Genomic DNA, 19,828 nt, shown 5'->3' on the forward strand with positions numbered 1-19,828 from the left:
AGTGGGAAGTTGTGGAATAGGTAGGCAAAAGATGTACAGTTGAAAGTTGGAACGGGTTGAATCAGTTAAAAAATGTAGAAGTTAGAGCAAATGTTGAATCACCATAGAGAGAATGAATGGGAAAATAAAAAAAAGCAATTGCGCCAAAATCTTTCTAAATTTGGAACAAAACAAAAAAAACGGCCTCAGGAGGTTCACTTTTGGGGTAAAAATGTTGAAACGGGTTAAATCGGACAAAAAACGAAGACGTTAGCGCAAATGTAGCTATTTGGGGAACTTAGTGTTGAAATAAGGTCACTTCCGGCTTGATTCGGGTCATTTCCGGTCTAATTTGGGTCACTTCCGGTTTATTTGGGTCACTTCCGGTTTAAAACAGGTCACTTCCGGTTTAGCTGAGGTCACTTCCGGTTTATTTGGGGTCACTTCCGGTCCAAAAGGGTCACTTCCGGTTCATTTGGGGTCACTTCCGGTTTGATTTGGGGTCACTTCCGGTTTACCAGAGGTCACTTCCGGTCTATTTGGGGTCACTTCCGGTTTATTTGGGTCACTTCCGGTTTAATTTGGGTCACTTCCGGTTCGTCTGAGGTCACTTCCGGTTTATAAGGGGTCATTTCCGGTCTAAAAAGGTCACTTCCGGTACATTTGGGGTCACTTCCGGTTTGATTTGGGGTCACTTCCGGTTTACCTGAGGTCACTTTCGGTCTATTTGGGGTCACTTCCGGTTTAATTTGGGTCACTTCCGGTTCGTCTGAGGTCACTTCCGGTTTATTAGGGGTCATTTCCGGTCTAAAAAGGTCACTTCCGGTACATTTGGGGTCACTTCCGGTTTGATTTGGGGTCACTTCCGGTTTACCTGAGGTCACTTCCGGTCTATTTGGGGTCACTTTCGGTTTGATTTGGGCCACTTCCGGTTCATTCTGGGTTCATTGGTGGCACTTCAGGGTCATCCAAGATGGCCGCCACACTGGAATTGGGGGTCAAGGGTTGAATTGTGTAAGCATAGTGGAAGTGGGGGTGAATGGGAGTGAATGTGGGAAGAATAAGGTGAATTAAGTGAATAAATTTGGAATGGGTTGAATCTGTTGAAAAATGTAGAAATGAGAAGGGAAAAAGGAATTGGGTGTGAATTTCAAAATAAAAGATGTGAAGTTTTTGGTAAGTGGGAAGTTGTGGAATAGGTAGAAAAATGATGAACAGTTGAAAGTTGGAATGGGTTGAATCGGTTGAAAAATGTAGAAATGAGAAGGAGAAACGGAAATATTGGAGAATTGGGTGTGAATTTCAAAATAAAAGATGTGAAGTTTTTGGTAAGTGGGAAGTTGTGGAATAGGTAGAAAAATGATGAACAGTTGAAAGTTGGAATGGGTTGAATCGGTTGAAAAATGTAGAAATGAGAAGGGAAAAGGAATTGGGTGTGAATTTCAAAATAAAAGATGTGAAGCTTTTGGTAAGTGGGAAGTTGTGGAATCAGTAGAAAAATAATGAACAGTTGAAAGTTGGAATGGGTTGAATCGGTTGAAAAATGTAGAAATTAGAGTAGAAAAACGAAATTTTAGAGAATTTTGGTTGAATTTCAAAATAAAAGATGTGAAGTTTTTGGTAAGTGGGACGTTGTGGAATAGGTAGGCAAAAGATGAACAGTTGAAAGTTGGAACGAGTTGAATCGGTTGAAAAATGTAGAAGTTAGAGGTGAAAAACGAAATTTTGTGAAAATTTGTCGGAATTTTTAACGTGAAAACGTGAAATTTTCGAATTTGGGAATTTTGGGAATGTCGAGAATCCTTCCGAATGTGATTAGAATGTGCTGAATGATGTGAATTTCAAATTGGAACGACGTAAATGTGAAATGTCGAATGTGCCATTAAGAATGAATGGGGAAAAATTTGTCGGAATTTTGGGAATTTTGCGGAATCGGAAAATTTTCGGAACGAGCAAAATACAAGCGCTCGTCGCGTGAATATTTGGAATACGTGAAAAGTGGAATGGAGTGAATCGGATGAATTATGTGGAAGATGAAACGTGTCAAAAAAGTGTGGAGAAACGTAGAGAATAATAATAACTAGAATTTTGCAATTTCTGGAGAAATTGCGTGTGAAGGCGAAATGTATGAATAACTTTTTCGGGGAATGCTGCCGAACGATGTTGAAACGTGTTGAATTACTTGAGAGATGTAGAATATTTGGAGAATTTGTGGTGAATTTCAAAATTGAAAGTTTGGAATATTTGGTAAGTGGGAAGTTGTGGAATAGGTAGGCAAAAGATGAACAGTTGAAAGTTGGAATGGGTTGAATCGGTAGAAAAATGTAGAAGTTAGAGTAGAAAAACGAAATTTTGGAGAATTTGGTTGAATTTTAAATTTGGAATTGTTGGTAAGTGGGAAGTTGTGGAATAGGTAGGCAAAAGATGAACAGTTGAAAGTTGGAACGGGTTGAATCAGTTAAAAAATGTAGAAGTTAGAGCAAATGTTGAATCCCCATAGAGAATGAATGGGAAAATAAAAAAAAGCAATTGCGCCAAAATCTTTCTAAATTTGGAACAAAACCAAAAAAAACGGCCTCAGGAGGTTCACTTTTGGGGTAAAAATGTTGAAACGGGTTAAATCGGACAAAAAACGAAGACGTTAGCGCAAATGTAGCTATTTGGGGCACTTAGTGTTGAAATAAGGTCACTTCCGGCTTGATTTGGGTCACTTCCGGTCTACTTGGGGTCACTTCCGGTTTATTTGGGTCACTTCCGGTTTAATTTGGGTCACTTCCGGTTCGTCTGAGGTCACTTCCGGTTTATCAGGGGTCATTTCCGGTCTAAAAAGGTCACTTCCGGTACATTTGGGGTCACTTCCGGTTTGATTTGGGGTCACTTCCGGTTTACCAGAGGTCACTTCCGGTCTATTTGGGGTCACTTCCGGTCTATTTGGGGTCACTTCCGGTTTATATGGGTCACTTCCGGTTTAATTTGGGTCACTTCCGGTTCGTCTGAGGTCACTTCCGGTTTATTAGGGGTCATTTCCGGTCTAAAAAGGTCACTTCCGGTACATTTGGGGTCACTTCCGGTTTGATTTGGGGTCACTTCCGGTTTACCTGAGGTCACTTCCGGTCTATTTGGGGTCACTTTCGGTTTGATTTGGGGCACTTCCGGTTCATTTTGGGTTCATTGGGGGCACTTGAGGGTCAATCCAAGATGGCCGCCACACTGGAATTGGGGGTCAAGGGTTGAATGTGTAAGCGTAGTGGAAGTGGGGGTGAATGGGAGTGAATGTGGGAAGCATAAGGTGAATGCATTTGGAATGGGTTGAATCGGTTGAAAAATGTAGAAATTAGAGCGGAATAACGGAATTTGAGAGAATTTTGGTTGAATTTCAAATTTGAAAATTTGGAATTTTTGGTAAGTGGGAAGTTGTGGAATAGGTAGGCAAAAGATGAACAGTTGAAAGTTGGAATGGGTTGAATCGGTTGAAAAATGTAGAAGTTAGAGGTGAAACACGAAATTTTGTGAAATGTCGAATGTGCCATTAAGAATGGATGGGGAAAAATTTGTCGGAATTTGGGGAATTTTGCGGAATCGGAAAATTTTCGGAATGAGAAAAATACAAGCGCTCATGTCGTGAATATTTGGAATACGTGAAAAGTGGAATGGAGTGAATCGGATGAATTTTGTGGAAGAAGAAGCGGGACAAAAAAGTGGCGGGAATAAAATAGAATAATAATAATAACTAGAATTTTGCAATTTCTGGAGAAATTGCGTGTGAAGGCGAAATGTATGAATAACTTTTTCGGGGAATGCTGCCGAACGATGTTGAAACGTGTTGAATTACTTGAGAAATGTAGAATATTTGGAGAATTTGTGGTGAATTTCAAAATCGAAAGTTTGGAATATTTGGTAAGTGGGAAGTTGTGGAATAGGTAGGCAAAAGATGAACAGTTGAAAGTTGGAATGGGTTGAATCGGTTGAAAAATGTAGAAATTAGAGTAGAAAAACGAAATTTTGGAGAATTTGGTTGAATTTCGAATTTGGAATTTTTGGTAAGTGGGAAGTTGTGGAATAGGTAGGCAAAAGATGTACAGTTGAAAGTTGGAACGAGTTGAATCAGTTAAAAAATGTAGAAGTTAGAGCAAATGTTGAATCCCCATAGAGAATGAATGGGAAAAAAAAAAAAAGCAATTGCGCCAAAATCTTTCTAAATTTGGAAACAAAAAAAAAAAACGGCCTCAGGAGGTTCACTTTTGGGGTAAAAATGTTGAAACGGGTTAAATCAGAAAAAAAACGAAAAAGTTAGCGCAAATGTAGCTATTTGGGCCACTCAGTGTTGAAATAAGGTCACTTCCGGTTTGATTTGGGTCACTTCCGGTCTAGTTTGGGTCACTTCCGGTTTATTTGGGTCACTTCCGGTTTAAAACTGGTCACTTCCGGTTAAGCTGAGGTCACTTCCGGTTTATTTGGGGTCATTTCCGGTCTAAAAAGGTCACTTCCGGTTCATTTGGGGTCACTTCCGGTTTGATTTGGGGTCACTTCCGGTTTACCAGAGGCCACTTCCGGTCTATTTGGGGTCACTTCCGGTCTATTTGGGGCCACTTCCGGTTTATTTGGGTCACTTCCGGTTTAATTTGGGTCACTTCCGGTTCGTCTGAGGTCACTTCCGGTTTATTAGGGGTCATTTCCGGTCTAAAAAGGTCACTTCCGGTACATTTGGGGTCACTTCCGGTTTGATTTGGGGTCACTTCCGGTTTACCTGAGGTCACTTCCGGTCTATTTGGGGTCACTTTCGGTTTGATTTGGGGCACTTCCGGTTCATTCTGGGTTCATTGGTGGCACTTCAGGGTCATCCAAGATGGCCGCCACACTGGAATTGGGGGTCAAGGGTTGAATTGTGTGAGCATAGTGGAAGTGGGGGTGAATGGGAGTGAATGTGGTAAGCATAAGATGAGTAAAGGGAATAAATGTGGAATGGGTTGAATCGGTCGAAAAATGTAGAAATTAGAGTGGAAAAACGAAATTTTGGAGAATTTGGTTGAATTTCAAATGTGAAAGTTCGGAATTTTTGGTAAGTGGGAAGTTGTGGAATAGGTAGGCAAAAGATGAACAGTTGAAAGTTGGAATGGGTTGAATCGGTTGAAAAATGTAGAAATTAGAGTGGAAAAACTGAATTTTGGAGAATTTTGGTTGAATTTCAAATTTGAAAATTTGGAATTTTTGGTAAGTGGGAAGTTGTGGAATAGGTAGGCAAAAGATGAACAGTTGAAAGTTGGAATGGGTTGAATCGGTTGAAAAATGTAGAAATTAGAGTAGAAAAACAGAATTTGAGAGAATTTTGGTTGAATTTCAAATTTGAAAATTTGGAATTTTTGGTAAGTGGGAAGTTGTGGAATAGGTAGGCAAAAGATGAACAGTTGAAAGTTGGAATGGGTTGAATCGGTTGAAAAATGTAGAAGTTAGAGGTGAAAAACGAACTTTTGTGAAATGTCGAATGTGCCATTAAGAATGGATGGGGAAAAATTTGTCGGAATTTTGGGAATTTTGCGGAATCGGAAAATTTTCGGAACGAGAAAAATGGAAGCGCTCATCGCGTGAATATTTGGAATACGTGGAAAGTGGAATGGAGTGAATCGGATGAATTATGTGGAAGATGAAAGTGGACAAAAAAGTGTGGAGAATAAAAGAGAATAATAATAATAATAATAATAGAGAATGGTGTAGAATAACATATGTGTGAAGGCCTTCGCCTTCACACAACTAGAATTGCAATTTCGGAAGAAATTGCGTGTGAAGGCGAAGGCAGATGTTAAGTTACAAACGTTAAGCGTTAAAAATGATGAGCGGGAAGAATACAAAGGGAAAATAGATAATTGTGAAATAAATGGGAAAATGTTACAAATACATGTTACAAAAAGGTACAAATGATAAGCGTTAAAAATGAAACGTTACAAATGTTACAAAAAAGGTACAAATGATAAGCGTTGAAAATGATAAGGGGGAAGAATAAAGAGTAAAATAATTTATGACTCCCAATGTGGGAATCGAACCCACTACAGGAAACTGGCTCGGGTTGACATTTCCATTGTGTTTCCGACTGAGCTAATGAGGATCCTTCCTTCTTGCTGGTTGAATTTGGTTAATGTAATGAATGTGTTTGTTGAATGCGAATGCGTAATCAAAGTGGTGGAAATTGCTTAATGTAATGAATGTTGGATGCGAATGACAAAAGTTACAAATGATAACCGTTGAAAATGATAACCGGGAAGGATAAAGAGTAAAATAAATAATGACGCCCAATGTGGGAATCGAACTGACGCGGGTTTTGATACCACTCGGGAATGATGCTCGTGTACTGGAATCACTTGTGTTCCCCACGAGCTAATTGAGTCCCTTACTATGTCGTGGTTGCAATTGGTTAATGTAATGAATGTGTTTGTTGAATGCGAATACGTAATCAAAGTGGTGGAAATTGCTTAATGTAATGAATGTTGAATGCGAATGTTAGTTACAAATGATAAGCGTTGAAAATGATAAGCGGGAAGAATAAAGAGTAAAATAATTAATGACGCCCAATGTGGGAATCGAACCCACTACAGGAAACTGGCTCGGGTTGACATTGCCATTAACAATGAATGGGGAAATAAAAGGCACAAATTTGCTAATTACTTAAAAACGGTAAATGTTATGAACGCGACAAATACTGGCAAGCGTGCCATGAATTTTTGGAACGTGTGAAAGGTTGAACGAGGTGAATCGGTTGAAGCATGTGGGAGTAGTTAGATGTCAAAAAAGTGGGAGGAATAAGTTGTTTAATAATAAAGTACAATATCAATGTGTGAAGGCCTTCGCCTTCACACAACTAGAATTTTGCAATTTCTGGAGAAATTGCGTGTGAAGGCGAAATGTATGAATAACTTCTTCGGGGAATGCTGCCGAACGATGTTGAAACGTGTTGAATTACTTGAGAAATGTAGAATATTTGGAGAATTTGTGGCGAATTTCAAAATAAAAGATGTGAAGTTTTTGGTAAGTGGGAAGTTGTGGAATAGGTCGAAAAATGATGAACAGTTGAAAGTTGGAATGGGTTGAATTGGTTGAAAAATGTAGAAATGAGAAGGGAAAAAGGAATTGGGTGTGAATTTCAAAATAAAAGATGTGAAGGTTTTGGGAAGTTGTGGAATAGGTCGAAAAATGATGAACAGTTGAAAGTTGGAATGGGTTGAATCGGTTGAAAAATGTAGAAATGAGAAGGGAAAAGGGAATTGGGTGTGAATTTCAAAATAAAAGATGTGAAGTTTTTGGTAAGTGGGAAGTTGTGGAATAGGTCGAAAAATGATGAACAGTTGAAAGTTGGAATGGGTTGAATCGGTTGAAAAATGTAGAAATGAGGAGGGAAAAGGGAATTGGGTGTGAATTTCAAAATAAAAGATGTGAAGTTTTTGGTAAGTGGGAAGTTGTGGAATAGGTAGAAAAATGATGAACAGTTGAAAGTTGGAATGGGTTGAATCGGTTGAAAAATGTAGAAATGAGAAGGGAAAAGGGAATTAGGTGTGAATTTCAAAATAAAAGAATTGAAGTTTTTGGTAAGTGGGAAGTTGTGGAATAGGTAGAAAAATGATGAACAGTTGAAAGTTGGAATGGGTTGAATCGGTTGAAAAATGTAGAAATGAGAAGGGAAAAAGGAATTGGGTGTGAATTTCAAAATAAAAGATGTGAAGTTTTTGGGAAGTTGTGGAATAGGTAGAAACATGATGAACAGTTGAAAGTTGGAATGGGTTGAATCGGTTGAAAAATGTAGAAATTAGAGTACAAAAACGGAATTTGAGAGAATCTTGGTTGAATTTCAAAATAAAAGATGTGAAATTTTTGGTAAGTGGGAAGTTGTGGAATAGGTAGAAAAATGATGAACAGTTGAAAGTTGGAATGGGTTGAATCGGTTGAAAAATGTAGAAATGAGAAGGGAAAAGGGAATTGGGTGTGAATTTCAAAATAAAAGATGTGAAGTTTTTGGTAAATGGGAAGTTGTGGAATAGGTCGAAAAATGATGAACAGTTGAAAGTTGGAATGGGTTGAATCGGTTGAAAAATGTAGAAATGAGAAGGGAAAGGGAATTGGGTGTGAATTTCAAAATAAAAGATGTGAAGCTTTTGGTAAGTGGGAAGTTGTGGAATCGGTAGAAAAATAATGAACAGTTGAAAGTTGGAATGGGTTGAATCGGTTGAAAAATGTAGAAATTAGAGTAGAAAAACGAAATTTTAGAGAATTTTGGTTGAATTTCAAAATAAAAGATGTGAAGTTTTTGGTAAGTGGGACGTTGTGGAATAGGTAGGCAAAGGATGAACAGTTGAAAGTTTGAACGAGTTGAATCGGTTGAAAAATGTAGAAGTTAGAGGTGAAAAACGAAATTTTGTGAAAATTTGTCGGAATTTTTAACGTGAAAACGTGAAATTTTCGAATTTGGGAATTTTGGGAATGTCGAGAATCCTTCCGAATGTGATTAGAATGTGTTGAATGATGTGAATTTGAAATTGGAACGACGTAAATGTGAAATGTAGAATGTGCCATTAAGAATGAATGGGGAAAAATTTGTCGGAATTTTGGGAATTTTGCGGAATCGGTAAATTTTCGGAACGAGAAAAATGGAAGCGCTCGTCGCGTGAATATTTGGAATACGTGAAAAGTGGAATGGAGTGAATCGGATGAATTATGTGGAAGATGAAACGTGTCGAAAAAGTGTGGAGAATAAAATAGAAGAATAATAATAACTAGAATTTTGCAATTTCTGGAGAAATTGCGTGTGAAGGCGAAATGTATGAATAACTTTTTCGGGGAATGCTGCCGAACGATGTTGAAACGTGTTGAATTACTTGAGAAATGTAGAATATTTGGAGAATTTGTGGTGAATTTCAAAATTGAAAGTTTGGAATATTTGGTAAGTGGGAAGTTGTGGAATAGGTAGGCAAAAGATGAACAGTTGAAAGTTGGAATGGGTTGAATCGGTAGAAAAATTTAGAAGTTAGAGTAGAAAAACGAAATTTTGGAGAATTTGGTTGAATTTTAAATTTGGAATTGTTGGTAAGTGGGAAGTTGTGGAATAGGTAGGCAAAAGATGAACAGTTGAAAGTTGGAACGGGTTGAATCAGTTAAAAAATGTAGAAGTTAGAGCAAATGTTGAATCCCCATAGAGAATGAATGGGAAAATAAAAAAAAGCAATTGCGCCAAAATCTTTCTAGATTTGGAACAAAACCAAAAAAAACGGCCTCAGGAGGTTCACTTTTGGGGTAAAAATGTTGAAACGGGTTATATCGGACAAAAAACGAAGACGTAAGCGCAAATGTAGCTATTTGGGGCACTTAGTGTTGAAATAAGGTCACTTCCGGCTTGATTCGGGTCATTTCCGGTCTAATTTGGGTCACTTCCGGTTTATTTGGGTCACTTCCGGTTTAAAACAGGTCACTTCCGGTTTAGCTGAGGTCACTTCCGGTTTATTTGGGGTCATTTCCGGTCTAAAAAGGTCACTTCCGGTTCATTTTGGGTCACTTCCGGTTTGATTTGGGGTCACTTCCGGTTTACCAGAGGTCACTTCCGGTCTATTTGGGGTCACTTCCGGTTTATTTGGGTCACTTCCGGTTTAATTTGGGTCACTTCCGGTTCGTCTGAGGTCACTTCCGGTTTATAAGGGGTCATTTCCGGTCTAAAAAGGTCACTTCCGGTACATTTGGGGTCACTTCCGGTTTGATTTGGGGTCACTTCCGGTTTACCTGAGGTCACTTCCGGTCTATTTGGGGTCACTTCCGGTTTAATTTGGGTCACTTCCGGTTCGTCTGAGGTCACTTCCGGTTTATTAGGGGTCATTTCCGGTCTAAAAAGGTCACTTCCGGTACATTTGGGGTCACTTCCGGTTTGATTTGGGGTCACTTCCGGTTTACCTGAGGTCACTTCCGGTCTATTTGGGGTCACTTTCGGTTTGATTTGGGCCACTTCCGGTTCATTCTGGGTTCATTGGTGGCACTTCAGGGTCATCCAAGATGGCCGCCACACTGGAATTGGGGGTCAAGGGTTGAATTGTGTAAGCATAGTGGAAGTGGGGGTGAATGGGAGTGAATGTGGGAAGAATAAGGTGAATTAAGTGAATAAATTTGGAATGGGTTGAATCTGTTGAAAAATGTAGAAATGAGAAGGGAAAAAGGAATTGGGTGTGAATTTCAAAATAAAAGATGTGAAGTTTTTGGTAAGTGGGAAGTTGTGGAATAGGTAGAAAAATGATGAACAGTTGAAAGTTGGAATGGGTTGAATCGGTTGAAAAATGTAGAAATGAGAAGGAGAAACGGAAATATTGGAGAATTGGGTGTGAATTTCAAAATAAAAGATGTGAAGTTTTTGGTAAGTGGGAAGTTGTGGAATAGGTAGAAAAATGATGAACAGTTGAAAGTTGGAATGGGTTGAATCGGTTGAAAAATGTAGAAATGAGAAGGGAAAAGGAATTGGGTGTGAATTTCAAAATAAAAGATGTGAAGCTTTTGGTAAGTGGGAAGTTGTGGAATCAGTAGAAAAATAATGAACAGTTGAAAGTTGGAATGGGTTGAATCGGTTGAAAAATGTAGAAATTAGAGTAGAAAAACGAAATTTTAGAGAATTTTGGTTGAATTTCAAAATAAAAGATGTGAAGTTTTTGGTAAGTGGGACGTTGTGGAATAGGTAGGCAAAAGATGAACAGTTGAAAGTTGGAACGAGTTGAATCGGTTGAAAAATGTAGAAGTTAGAGGTGAAAAACGAAATTTTGTGAAAATGTGTCGGAATTTTTAACGTGAAAACGTGAAATTTTCGAATTTGGGAATTTTGGGAATGTCGAGAATCCTTCCGAATGTGATTAGAATGTGCTGAATGATGTGAATTTCAAATTGGAACGACGTAAATGTGAAATGTCGAATGTGCCATTAAGAATGAATGGGGAAAAATTTGTCGGAATTTTGGGAATTTTGCGGAATCGGAAAATTTTCGGAACGAGCAAAATACAAGCGCTCGTCGCGTGAATATTTGGAATACGTGAAAAGTGGAATGGAGTGAATCGGATGAATTATGTGGAAGATGAAACGTGTCAAAAAAGTGTGGAGAAACGTAGAGAATAATAATAATAATAATAATAGAGAATGGTGTAGAATAACATATGTGTGAAGGCCTTCGCCTTCACACAACTAGAATTTTGCAATTTCTGGAGAAATTGCGTGTGAAGGCGAAATGTATGAATAACTTCTTCGGGGAATGCTGCCGAACAATGTTGAAACGTGTTGAATTACTTGAGAAATGTAGAATATTTGGAGAATTTGTGGTGAATTTCAAAATTGAAAGTTTGGAATATTTGGTAAGTGGGAAGTTGTGGAATAGGTAGGCAAAAGATGAACAGTTGAAAGTTGGAATGGGTTGAATCGGTTGAAAAATGTAGAAATGAGAAGGGAAAAAGGAAATATTGGAGAATTGGGTGTGAATTTCAAAATAAAAGCTGTGAAGTTTTTGGTAAGTTGTGGAATAGGTAGAAAAATGATGAACAGTTGAAAGTTGGAATGGGTTGAATCGGTTGAAAAATGTAGAAATGAGAAGGGAAAAAGGAATTGGGTGTGAGTTTCAAAATAAAAGATGTGAAGTTTTTGGTAAGTGGGAAGTTGTGGAATAGGTAGAAAAATGATGAACAGTTGAAAGTTGGAATGGGTTGAATCGGTTGAAAAATGTAGAAATGAGAAGGGAAAAAGGAATTGGGTGTGAATTTCAAAATAAAAGATGTTAAGTTTTTGGGACGTGGTAAGTTGTGGAATAGGTAGAAAAATGATGAACAGTTGAAAGTTGGAATGGGTTGAATCGGTTGAAAAATGTAGAAATGAGAAGGGAAAAAGGAATTGGGTGTGAATTTCAAAATAAAAGATGTGAAGTTTTTGGTAAATGGGAAGTTGTTGAATAGGTAGAAAAATGATGAACAGTTGAAAGTTGTATTGGGTTGAATCGGTTGAAAAATGTAGAAATGAGAAGGAATAAACGAATTTGGTGTGAATTTCAAAATAAAAGATGTGAAGTTTTTGGTAAGTGGGAAGTTGTGGAATAGGTAGAAAAATGATGAACAGTTGAAAGTTGGAATGGGTTGAATCGGTTGAAAAATGTAGAAATGAGAAGGGAAAAAGGAATTGGGTGTGAATTTCAAAATAAAAGATGTGAAGGTTTTGGGAAGTTGTGGAATAGGTCGAAAAATGATGAACAGTTGAAAGTTGGAATGGGTTGAATCGGTTGAAAAATGTAGAAATGAGAAGGGAAAAGGGAATTGTTTGAATTTCAAAATAAAAGATGTGAAGTCTTTGGGAAGTTGTGGAATAGGTAGAAAAATGATGAACAGTTGAAAGTTGGAATGGGTTGAATCGGTTGAAAAATGTGGAAATGAGAAGGGAAAAGGGAATTGGGTGTGAATTTCAAAATAAAAGATGTGAAGTTTTTGGTAAGTGGGAAATTGTGGAATAGGTAGAGAAATGATGAACAGTTGAAAGTTGGAATGGGTTGAATCGGTTGAAAAATGTAGAAATGAGAAGGGAAAAGGAATTGGGTGTGAATTTCAAAATAAAAGATGTGAAGCTTTTGGTAAGTGGGAAGTTGTGGAATCGGTAGAAAAATAATGAACAGTTGAAAGTTGGAATGGGTTGAATTGGTTGAAAAATGTAGAAATTAGAGTAGAAAAACGAAATTTTAGAGAATTTTGGTTGAATTTCAAAATAAAAGATGTGAAGTTTTTGGTAAGTGGGACGTTGTGGAATAGGTAGGCAAAAGATGAACAGTTGAAAGTTGGAACGAGTTGAATCGGTTGAAAAATGTAGAAGTTAGAGGTGAAAAACGAAATTTTGTGAAAATTTGTCGGAATTTTTAACGTGAAAACGTGAAATTTTCAAATTTGGGAATTTTGGGAATGTCGAGAATCCTTCCGAATGTGATTAGAATGTGCTGAATGATGTGAATTTCAAATTGGAACGACGTAAATGTGAAATGTCGAATGTGCCATTAAGAATGAATGGGGAAAAATTTGTCGGAATTTGGGGAATTTTGCGGAATCGGAAAATTTTCGGAATGAGAAAAATACAAGCCACCCTTTCCTGAATATTTGGAATACGTGAAAAGTGGAATGGAGTGAATCGGATGAATTTTGTGAAAGAAGAAGCGGGACAAAAAAGTGAGGAGAATAAAATATAATAAAAATAATAATAAAGTGAATGGAGTAGAATAACATATGTGTGAAGGCCTTCGCCTTCACACAATAATAATAATAATAAAGTAAATGGAGTAGAATAACATATGTGTGAAGGCCTTCGCCTTCACACAATAATAATAATAAAGTAAATGGAGTAGAATAACATATGTGTGAAGGCCTTCGCCTTCACACAATAATAATAATAAAGTAAATGGAGTAGAATAACATATGTGTGAAGGCCATCGCCTTCACACAATAATAGAGAATGGTGTAGAATAACATATGTGTGAAGGCCTTCGCCTTCACACAATAAAAGCCAGTGTGCATACAGACAGTAAAAGTACAGGACGCTACGCAGAACGGGGAAGCGAGTTCAGGATCCTGACAGCCTGGAGTATGAAGCTGTTTGAGAGTCTGGTGGTGCGGGAGCGCAGGCTTCTGTACCTCTTCCCAGAGGGCAGAAGCTCGAACAAAGAGTGAGCGGGGTGACTCACATTACTCACAATCGTGGTCGCCTTGCGGGTGAGATGGGAGGTGTAAATGTCCTTCAAGGAGGGGAGCGAAGCACCAATAATCTTACCAGCCGTGTTCACTATGCGCTGCAGGGCCTTCAAGTTGTAGTCAGTGCAGCCGCCACCCCAAACAGCAAGAGAGCTGGAGAGGACGCTCTCAATGGTGCCGCGGTAAAATGTAGTCATGACGGCCGGAGGGGCGCTCGCTCGCCTGAGTTTCCGCAGGAAGTACAGGCGGCGCTGGGCTTTCTTTGTCAGTGATGCGGTGTTGGTGGACCAGGAGAGATCCTCACTGATGTGCACCCCCAGGAACTTGGGTTGCCTCTCTCCACCACAGCACCGTCGATGGTCAGCGGCAGGTGTTGGGTGTGACCCTTCCAGAAGTCCACAACAATCTCCTTGGTCTTGTCGACGTTCAGCAGGAGGTTGTTGTCCCTGCACCACGTGGTCAGAAGGTCAACCTCCAGCCTGTATTGAGTCTCGTCTCCCTTGGTGATGAGACCCACCAGAGTCGTGTCGTCAGCAAACTTCACTATACGGTTGTCGCTGTAGGTTGCAGTGCAGTCATGCGTCAGGAGGGTGAAGAGCAGCGGACTGAGCACGCAGCCTTGGGGGGCCCCCGTGCTCAGCGTGATGCTGGCGGAGATTTTGTCGCCAACACGTACTACCTGTGGCCTCTGACAGAGGAAGTCCAGTAGCCAGTTGCAGAGGTAGGTACTGAGGCCCAGCGTGTCAAGTTTGCTGATGAGGCGTTGTGGCACAATGGTGTTGAAGGCAGAACTGAAGTCCACAAACAGCAATCTCACATACGAGTCCCTTCTCTCCAGGTGGGTGAGGGCCGAGTGGAGGGCAGAGCAGATGGCATCCTCAGAGGACCGTTTGGCTCGGTACACAAACTGGAAGGGGTCAATGGTGGGGGGGAGAACGGATCGGATGTGCTCCATGACAAGCCGCTCAAAGCACTTCATGATGATGGGCGTAAGTGCCACGGGGCGGTAGTCATTGAAGCAGGACGGAGCGGGTTTCTTCGGCACAGGTACGATGGTGGCAGCTTTGAACACGACGGGACGATGGCCTGCTGCAGGGAAGTGTTAAAGATTTCCGTGAAGACATCCGTCAGCTCACCAGCACAGTCCTTCAGCGCCCGACCCGGGATGTTGTCAGGGCCCGCCGCCTTACGGATGTTGATAGCGGCAAGCGCCCTCCTCACGCTGTCGGCGGAGAGGCACAGGGGCAGCTTGTGTGAAGGGGGAGTGGCCTTCAGCGGGCAAGTGCTGTTCTGAGCGTCGAAGCGAGCAAAGAAGCGGTTGAGGTCATTGAGCGGACGGACGTCGCCTTCACAGCTCTGCGGCGCGGGCTTGTAATCCGTGATGGTCTGAATGCCCTGCCAAAGGCTCCGTGCGTCCCTGCTGTCCTTGAAGTGGGCGGTAATTTTGCACGAGAACGCCCTCTTTGCATCTTTGATGCCTCGGGACAGGTCAGCCCTCGCAGTCCTCAAGCCAGCCTCATCCCCCGCTCTAAAGGCTTTGTCCCTGGCCCTCAGCAGCCTGAAGACAGCCCCCGTCAGCCATGGCTTCCGGTTAGCCCGAGTGACGATGGATTTTGAGTGAGTCACATCATCAATGCACTTCCTGATGTAGAAGGAAACAGAGTCCGTATACTCCTCAATGTCTGTCCGATCGTCGCAAGTGGCAGCCCTCCTAAACATGTCCCAGTCAGTAGAGCCAAAGCAGTCACGCAGTGCATCAGAGACACCCTCAGGCCGCACCCGTACCTGCTTGCGAACTGGCCTGGACGCTCTCACCATTTGTCTGTATGCGGGCAAAAGCATAACAGTGATATGGTCAGAAAGTACAAGATGGGGGAGGGGGGCGGCTTTGAAAGCTCCTTTATGCGAAGAGTAGACCAGGTCCAGGAAGGTGTCGCCACGCGTAGGAAAATTAACATGCTGGTGAAGCCTCGGAAAAACAGACTTCAGGTTAGCATGATTAAATTAGGATATGGATAACAGTAATAAAAATAAGATCATTACTTGTCATGTTTCTTTACAGTAATTTATGAGAAGATTGGTTTTGACGCAGACGGGAAGGGGGTTGTGATCCCAGGGAACATGTTAATTACGATATAACATAATGCAAAGCTGTCTTTATTACAGTTTTATAGACAAATGATACTTTTTATAGTCACTGAGGAGAGTTGGGGTGGGCATGAAATACTTTTGTCTTTCTGGGTGAGCATATTTCCAAACAAAAATGCATATTGACAGTAAGTGTGCTATGGTGAGGAAGTGACGGATGTGTGTGCACGCAAAGACACATACACATGTACGTACACACAGAAAGGATGTGCGTCCTAGTCTGTGTTATCCTTAATAACAGATGAGCTTTTCAAACTAATCACAGGAAGCCCATAGCAAGAATTTGTAAGGTAGATGCACAGTGGCGGCTCGGTGGTGCACCGGTTAGCACGACCAACTCACAGTGGTAGGTGTGGGTGTGAAAATGTGCTAATAATTCGATGCAGGATAGACCAATGTGAGTTATCCATGCTGGTGAATCAAACGTGGTCATGTGCCCCTGCCGCCTCTGGTAACTATTATGTGGTCAAGCAAGCGTCCAAGTATAATGAAAATGAACACAAACCTTGTAAGATTTTTTTTAGATCATTTATTTACCTATACAAGAAAAGTACTTGTCAATAATAGAATTTCCAACAAAAAACAGTAGTAAAAATAAGATCACTTCTTGTCTTGTTTTCTTTACAGTAGTTTTTAGAAAATATTTTTGTGAATTTAAAAAAGAGGCATCTCTGGCTATCTTTGTACAAATGTGTTTGAACAGTGAATGGGTAGAATAGTTTTGGGGGTTAAGTCTATTTTGAATAAAAACAGTGTATAAAGAAAACGGCATTTTAAAAGTTGGCTGATGTTCATCTCAGCAGATGGATGATTCCTGCAGTCACGCCGGCCAAACCAACAAAGGCTAAGATGGATTTCTTCATTGTAGACTCTAGGTCTTCTTCCTTGAAGAATTCTAGAAATCCATCCTGATGAGGAAACAGATAGAATAAGACGATGAGTTGGGAGGACTTCAAAAATCGCCAAGGACACGTCCGGCATATTGCTCACCCATGCGTTGTGCTGCACAAGCCAGGTGCGCTGGTGTGACATCAGAAAGTTTGAGACCTCCTGGGCCACCAGCTCCACGCAGCATTCCCGCTGCCTCGCCTTGAGGCGTTCAGATACCACAGCGCAGAAAGCCAACAGGCTGGCGATGCGACCCCAGTTGGTTATCCCGTCAGCGAATTGATTCCTGGCCACCTCGCCGATGAAGGACATGTCGCGCCCTCTTTGATCCAATGACAGCTTGTGGATGATGACTTGAAGACAGATGGACACTCAAATATTTATCTTCTTTTTTTTTTTTTTTTTTTAATCGATAACCTCCAGTACATATAAAACGTTCTAGGTGCTGATTCATAAATTCAGCTTTTTTAAATTTTAGCTTTTGCTTTTAATGAACAATTTCATCCAATTGAATCCTTTGAAGACTACGTTTCCAAAATCATTACTTTCATTTGAGACTGAAGACTTGAACATTTGTCACGTTAAGTTTTAGTCTTTTACCAGATGACTCTCTTATGTCTTTGTTTTTAAGATCAACATTTCATGCATGTATATTTCCTGCTTTACTGCACTGCAAATGAAAGTCATGTCAGATTTAGCCCAGTGCGCTCTCTACTGGTTGTAGATGGGCTGCACAATTAGCAAAAATGAGATCAAAGGTGGAACTGAGAATAATGGAAAATATGACATTGTTTGTAGACTGTTTAAACTTGTGCATTGTGCAACCGGACGGGAACTGAGGAGTTATATAATAAAACTAAATTGATATTCAATTCTAAAGAGTACTCAATATAAAAACTTAAGAAAACATTTGCAGTAACAGTTTTGAATTTGTTTTTTGCAGGGGGTGCACATTTAAAATGAAAAAGCAGTGTCGATCACGGCAAAAGGCTGAAACGGTTCTGAGAACATGAAAACACACTTAACTGATTAACACAGACTAGGACGCTTAACTGAAATAAATAAATAAATAAATAAATAAAAAAAAGAAAAACACACACAAGCACACTCACACACACAAACATACACGTATAGACCCCAATATTTCAAAGTTTCAACATGATTTAAATTTTTATGAGCGTCACTTGGCGGAATTACATGTCAAAGTCCGTCTTTGTTCGCGTGCAAGCCAGCGGCGGTTTTCTCCTCGCACGGCCCCCGTGCAGATGGCCGACAGCGGGACCAGGTTGACGTCCGGCCCGTTTTTGTCAGGTGCGGGCTCGTGAGTCAAGCTAAGGGTTCCGCGTACATGGAGGCTGGAGACACCAAGTGGATGTGCTGTGTTTATGGTCCCAGAGAAACGGAGCGTAAAGATGACACCGATATGAAGTGTGGAAGGTATATAATCTCCTTTTGTGTGGTCTTAACTTTATTTCGGCATTTCAATTTTAATCTCTAGCTCAAGAATTCAACACCTAAGAGAAAACAAATTGATGGACTTGATTTATGTCTGCTCACGTCAGTATAGTTGTAGTTAATTTAGGTGTATTATTTTTGTCTTGTGATTACTGTTATCTACTCTTTAAATGATGGGGCCCTCAACAAACCAGCTGTTCTTTGTTTAACCAGGTTGACAACAGACATGTGGTTTGCCCCATTTTCTTGCCCGGAGAGAGGCTCCTGGATTCAAGGGAGTCAGGATAAGGACTTCTCTTTGATGCTGCATGAAAGTCTGCAGCCCGCCTTGTGCCTCCACAAATACCCTCGCTCTCAGATAGAGGTCAACGTGACGGTTCTTGAACACAGCGGCTCAGTTCTTGCGCACGCCGTCACCTGCGCGTCCCTTGCGCTAGCAGATGCGGGAATCGAAATGTACGACCTGGTGCTCGGCTGCGCCATCCGCCAGGACGGGGGCTCTTACGTGGTTGACCCAACATATGCGGAGGAAAACGGAAGCGGTTCGCCCAGTGGTGACAATCAGGGAAGACTGACCGTTGGATTACTCCCTAGCTTGAACCAGGTGTCTGGGCTGCAGTCTGATGGAGAAATGACCGAAGAGACTCTCGCTCCTGGGGTGCGCACCTGCATCGAGGGTTGCTATAAGATCTATCCAGTCATCCAACAAGCTCTGGCCAAGGCAGTGCGAAGGGCAGACCCCCCCCACCATCAGAGAGCTGATAGAAGTTGTACTTTTCTGGGTCAATATTGCTATAAAGTGCTTTTGATGTCAAATAGTTTGACTAAAAACATCATTTTGATCCTGCATATTTTTTATAACTGAACATCTTGGAATAACTGCCTCTTTAAGAAACTTCCTCATGTTTTCATGCACATTATGACCACCATTTTATCTTTCTGCAAATGAGGCTCAAACTGTTTAGTTGTACAATGAATATTTACGCTTATGCTTTGAAATTATTCTCATACAACACGAAAACAATTTCATTAGTTTCGTTGGCGGTTGTCAAGCTTGGCGTGTCCACTCTGTCATAGTATAGTATCAAATGATGTAACAATATTTTAGAAATTCTAAATTTATTTGTTAAACAAGCTACAGTCAGATTGCTAAAAGAATCATGTTTCCAAGTGAAGGTATATCATGTGCTCCACAAAAAAAAAGTCCAGGCTGTCAACAACCTGACATAATTTACTGTTTGCGTGAACATTGTCTGTGTGCAGTTGACTTATTTGAAAACAATTATGGGAGCTTGTGCAATATGAATTCCTAACAGCATAAGGAATACTTAATACAATGAATATTAAGTTCAATCTCAACATTTATGGAGGTAAAATGGTGCTTTATAAGGATATTGATTTCTAAAAATATACCAATCTGGAAAAATTGCATTTAATTTGTATGTTTTGATGCCATGTCAAGTTGATTTGAGGGGCAGAGTGTAGCCATTAACTGAGATTTCTTTATTACCCAAAATTAAAAATATATATATATATTAAAAAGGGCTGTATTTGTGTTTGTTTTGATCCCATTTCATGCTGCCTGTCAATTTGTGTCAAAGCCTGCATTTCCGTGTGACGCCTGTTTTGGAGGTAGTGTCTCTTTC

The 19,828-nt window shown here is 40.4% G+C and overlaps 2 protein-coding genes across 2 annotated transcripts; one reads left to right on the forward strand and one right to left on the reverse strand.

The window, feature by feature from the left end:
* Positions 1 to 16,446: 16,446 nt before the first annotated feature.
* LOC133145647 (induced myeloid leukemia cell differentiation protein Mcl-1 homolog) lies at positions 16,447 to 17,181 on the reverse strand. The gene is made up of 3 exons (XM_061269293.1): positions 17,154 to 17,181; positions 16,830 to 17,080; positions 16,447 to 16,747 (listed from the first exon to the last, which is right to left on the reverse strand). Exons 1-3 carry the CDS (start codon positions 17,179 to 17,181, stop codon positions 16,631 to 16,633), a joined length of 396 nt encoding a protein of 131 aa, XP_061125277.1. The 3' UTR covers positions 16,447 to 16,630.
* A 231-nt stretch (positions 17,182 to 17,412) lies between these two features.
* LOC133145648 (exosome complex component MTR3-like) lies at positions 17,413 to 19,047 on the forward strand. Its single transcript, XM_061269294.1, has 3 exons — positions 17,413 to 17,444; positions 17,934 to 18,164; positions 18,396 to 19,047. The coding sequence occupies exons 1-3, from the start codon at positions 17,413 to 17,415 to the stop codon at positions 19,045 to 19,047; spliced, it is 915 nt and encodes a 304-aa protein (XP_061125278.1).
* The last annotated feature ends 781 nt before the right edge of the window (positions 19,048 to 19,828 follow it).

This window comes from Syngnathus typhle, linkage group LG21 (genome assembly GCF_033458585.1).
Source record: "Syngnathus typhle isolate RoL2023-S1 ecotype Sweden linkage group LG21, RoL_Styp_1.0, whole genome shotgun sequence".
NCBI lineage: Eukaryota > Metazoa > Chordata > Actinopteri > Syngnathiformes > Syngnathidae > Syngnathus > Syngnathus typhle.